Source organism: Penaeus monodon, chromosome 21 (genome assembly GCF_015228065.2).
Source record: "Penaeus monodon isolate SGIC_2016 chromosome 21, NSTDA_Pmon_1, whole genome shotgun sequence".
Classification (NCBI taxonomy): domain Eukaryota; kingdom Metazoa; phylum Arthropoda; class Malacostraca; order Decapoda; family Penaeidae; genus Penaeus; species Penaeus monodon.
Window position 1 is genome coordinate 7,569,731 of NC_051406.1, and position 4,860 is coordinate 7,574,590.

The following is a 4,860-nucleotide window of genomic DNA, read 5'->3' on the forward strand; positions in this document are numbered from 1 at the left end:
GAAGTAAGAGAAGAAAAGACATCATGACTGTTTTACATAATTTTCTCCCCAGGTTGTGGTCACAGAACTCTTCGTTCCAGAGAACGTTGCACCATCTCATTCCCATCTGACAAAAGTGCTGCCGCGTATGGGTCATTCCATGGTTGTGGATCACCATTACTCCCTCTGGATATTTGCAGGTTATTCATTATCGCGTGGACCTCTGAATGACATCCAGCAGTTTGACACCCTGAACAAAACCTGGGTGCAGGTGACTGTTAATGTGCAGCCAGGACATCAGCCTCCTCCAAGCCGCTATTTCCATGCAGCTGCTTATGTGGTGACCCAGCGGGAAATGTATGTATATGGTGGATTGAATGAGTCCGAGTTCTTGGATGACTTCTGGAGGTTTAACATCATAACTGAGAGCTGGAAGAAACTAAACACCCATCCAGATTTGCCAGCCTTAGCAGGACACACACTGACCTACCACAGTGATGCCGAATCTCAGTCATTGGTTTTGATTGGAGGTGCTTCCTCCGTTTTTGGGTTCTTGGATGAGGTATGGGAGTATGACTTGCGAAATGAGGAGTGGAAGATGGTTGAAACTAGGGGTGCCAAGCCATTTGGCTTGTATGGCCATAGCACTGTGTATCATGAGAGCACCAAGACCTTTTATGTACATGGGGGACAGTCATTCAAAGTAGATGTAGTTGACCACTCCTCTGACTTGTATGCACTTGACTACAACCGCAAGAAATGGTCAGTTCTCCCAACAGATCATAAGATAAATCACAATCCAGCTTCACGTCCAGCTCCAAGAACATTCCATTCAGCTGTCACTACAGAAGACTACATGGTCATCATTGGAGGTCTTATTACTGATCCTTTGGATTCAAACCAAGGACTGATGGTCTATTCATATAAATGCAATATGTGGATTCCTCTCAACAATAGATTTAATACATTGGTTGGACATGAAATCATACCTCACATAGGGAATAGTGCTGCAATACATGGTTCTAGTATATATGTTTTTGGTGGCTACTATGGAACTCCTCAGGGCTCAGTTATTGAGATTGTAATTCCACCAGACCTCTGCACACTGAATACCAATGAGACCCAGTGCCGTGACAGGATTGGTTGTGCCAACTGTGTTGTGTATGAGAGCACACGAACAAACACTTCATACTGCTATTCGAATACCAAAGAAGAGCCGGACACTTGTCAGAGTCCTCGTGGTGGAAAGAGCAGTGTAGTAGGTGTACGATGTGACAAGCAGCTCCTTGAAGATCATGACTGCTACCAACACACATCTTGCACAGAATGCTTGGCAGAGTGGCCAGCCCATCCAAACTCAGAGCAACGTTGCCAGTGGTGCTTTAACTGTTCCAAAGGGAAATGTATTCCCCGTGATAATGATTGCTCAAAGGAAAATCTTTGTGATCAGCAGTCTAGAGATGATCCAGGACATGGAATGTTTATCACTGATTCAGATGAGTGCTATAAGAATGCTTGTGTTACCACAGATTGTGACAAGTGCCGAAACCTGCGAAGTGAGTGTATATGGACAAGACAGGTAATGCAGACCTCAGAACTTGGTTATCAACTCCATGTTATGCCAATATATAACTGGAATTGTGTTAAAGAAACAATCAAGAGGCACATGTCTTATCCATTAGAATCAGCACCACCTCGTCCATGTCCTCTCCGATGCCATGGACAGAGGACTTGCAGTAACTGCCTCAATGCCAAAGGTGCTGAAGGAGGGTGGCAGGAATGTCATTGGTCTCCTTCTCTTCAACAATGTTTTTCCCCAAGCTATGTTGCACTGAGGTGTGTTGGTGGTGCATGTGGTGTCATCCTTACTGGGGGAGCAGAACATTGTCCACAGCCATGTGAAGAATTTACTCAGTGTGCACATTGTCTAGCTAATCCACATTGTGGCTGGTGTGCACAAGATACACCAATGGGCGGTTCAGGAATATGTACTGAGGGCCTGTTGGAAGGACCTTATAATGGCACATGTGAGGATCGCATTGCTATGCTTGCCCAAACCAACACCTCTGTGACAACCCTCCATCGTCTTCGCCACAACACCAGACGATTATCAGACTCTGATAGAGGGTTAATATCAGCAGTGTCTTGGCATTATGATGACTGTCCTCCAGAAGATGAATGCAGGAATGGACATCACACATGTGATAGGAAGAGTCAACTATGTACTGATCGCCTTGAAGGGTATGAGTGCATCTGTGCTCCAGGGTATAACATGACAAAAGATGGGAACTGCAGTCCTGTATGTTCCCAGGGATGTGTATCTGGAACTTGCATTGAACCAAACAATTGCTCATGCCATTTTGGTTTTGTTGGTGCAAATTGCTCTATAAAATGTCATTGCAATGGTCATTCAGACTGTGCAGGAACTGATCAGTTAGACAAATGTTTACAGTGTCATAATAACACAATGGGTACCCAGTGTGACAAGTGTAAACCATTTTTTGTAGGAGATCCAAGCAATGGAGGTAGCTGTGTCAGCTGCTATAACTACTGTAATACTCACACTAATAGTTGTATTTCTCGTGATCTTCTCTCCAAGGCGAACATATCTGTTTTGGAACCTCCACCTGATATTTTCATGGTCTTAAATGTAACAGAAGGAGCTAGAACGGAGGCAGTGTGTTTGAACTGTAAGGGCAATACCACCGGGTCAAAATGTGAAGGGTGTCTCTCTGGGTATTTTAGGGGGAAACAAGATTTAAGTAGCTCGTGCAGGCCTTGTCAGTGTAATGGTCATGGCACGAAGTGTGACCCAGTATGGGGAAACAAGTGTAATTGTGGGAATAATACAGATACACAGTGCAGCTCTAAGACTAGAGGAGGAAATGCAGATAAAGATGAGGAGAAATCTTGCTGGCAACAGCAGTGTTCCAAGTGTAAAGACTCTTACCTAGGGAACCCTAGCAATGGTCACCAGTGTTTCATGCAAATGAGTGTTGAGAAGGAATACTGCCTGGACCCATACACACAGAATGAATGTGGGAATGAACCGAGCTCTCTGAGTCAGGGCCAGACTGTTTTCTTTGCTGTTCAACCCAAGTTTATGAATGTGGATATCAGACTGATCATTGATGTGACCAAAGGGGGTGCTGATGTGTATTTCAGTTCAAGAGATGATACCTTTGTTGTTACAGTCAACCAGACAACAGGAAAGCATCAAGTGGATATTGACAGCAACTACCCAATTGCAGAGGAAGAAGCGCCTGTCATGTACACTGCACCTTTGAAGCGCAACTACATTGGCACTGGCTTTGATTTCTTTGAATTAGGTGGGATTTCACTTAATCCTAAAAAGGAAATGGTTGTGAATAAGACTCAGCGAACCATCACAGAGTACCATCTCCTGGAGAAGACTGCAGAAGGGCTCAAGACATTTGCAACTGTCTCAAGATCTAGTGATATTTTGATAGTAAGAAATGTCAGCAACAGACTAGTCATAACTCTTCCTCAGCTCCAGCATGATTTGAGGTCTGCAAAATTCTATGTTATTGTGTATGGGATTGGAAATGAGAATGAGATTGATACTTATGGATCAATTTTCTTTAGACAGGATCAGCCACGGATTGACTTGTTTGTATTCTTCTCTGTGTTTTTCTCTTGCTTCTTTCTCTTCCTTGCTGTATGTGTTGTTGTATGGAAAATCAAGCAGGGAGTAGATTTACGAAGAGCAAGAAGGCGTCATGTGGTGGAAATGCTGCACATGGCCAAGCGACCATTTGCTGCCACCACTCTGGTCCTGCATGCAGAGGATGAGTTCCACCAGGATGTGCCTGACATTGCGCCAGACCCCACACCTTGGTCCCCAGGCCGAAGGAAGCGAGCTGCCAAGAAGGAACGCTATGGAGATGGCTTTGATGTGGGACCTCTTGCGGTGGAGCCAACTGATGATGGTGTGGCAGCAGTGCTGACGGTGATGGTGCAGTTACCTGGTGGAGGGATCGGGAGTGCGACAGGAAACGAGGATGGACCAACACACCGTTTGGCGCTGGGCTCATCACTCTGCCTGATGGCACGCATCTATCCACCTGCTTCTAGGCCGTTTCACCTCAGACGCAGGACATCACACATGGCAGCTTGAACCATCGAGAGTTTAGTCATTCCTAATTCTTTGCCAGAACTATCAGTTACATAATGTTTAAGCTTTAACCAGTGATAAAGAAATTTATCTTGTGCTGTGTTTTCAGTACTGTAATAACACAAAAAAAGTGTATGATAGGTAGCTAGATTACTTTCTTTTTCTCTTTTTTTTTGTAGAACAGATTTTCTGAAGCATTTTTTTGTTTCTCCAGTTAGGACATGCTCATGATGCATATCACAAAAATAGAAAAGGTATAAGCTGTGGGAAAATACAGATCAAGTACATAATTGGATTTTATATATTAAGGAAAGCATGTATTCTAAATATTGACAATTGAACTGATGCAATCCATTACTGAGAGGTATGAATAATTTCATAGTGGATTGAGATTGTTGTAATTTGCTGTGATATTATTGTCTAATCTCATACATTTAGTATTAAGATAAAGAAAAGTAGATAAGATACATGATACTCTTTATCATTCTCAAAAAATTGTGTTGACTCAAATGGTAATCTCATGGAAAGGCTTGGTGTCTATTATAGATGATAAGTGCACTTTAAAAATGAAAACAGTTATGACAAATTGCACTTGTGAAATAATACTTAAGCTGAAATTTATGCCTGTGGATTGGCTGTCAAGGTTTATTTATGAACTTGACACATTATCACATTATTAGAAAGTTGATTTCCAGATAAAGCAGTACAACATTTACGTTGTATGGTCCTAGACTTTGGCTTATTTG

General features: G+C 42.9%; 1 protein-coding gene across 1 annotated transcript in view; it reads left to right on the plus strand.

Moving 5' to 3' along the window:
• Positions 1 to 4,860, plus strand: part of LOC119586148 (multiple epidermal growth factor-like domains protein 8) — a gene marked incomplete in the record, with an annotated part of 25,388 nt that overhangs the window by 19,990 nt on the left and 538 nt on the right. Inside the window, 1 exon segment of the mRNA XM_037934841.1 lies at positions 53 to 4,860. Coding sequence (XP_037790769.1) covers positions 53 to 4,117 — 4,065 coding nt within the window.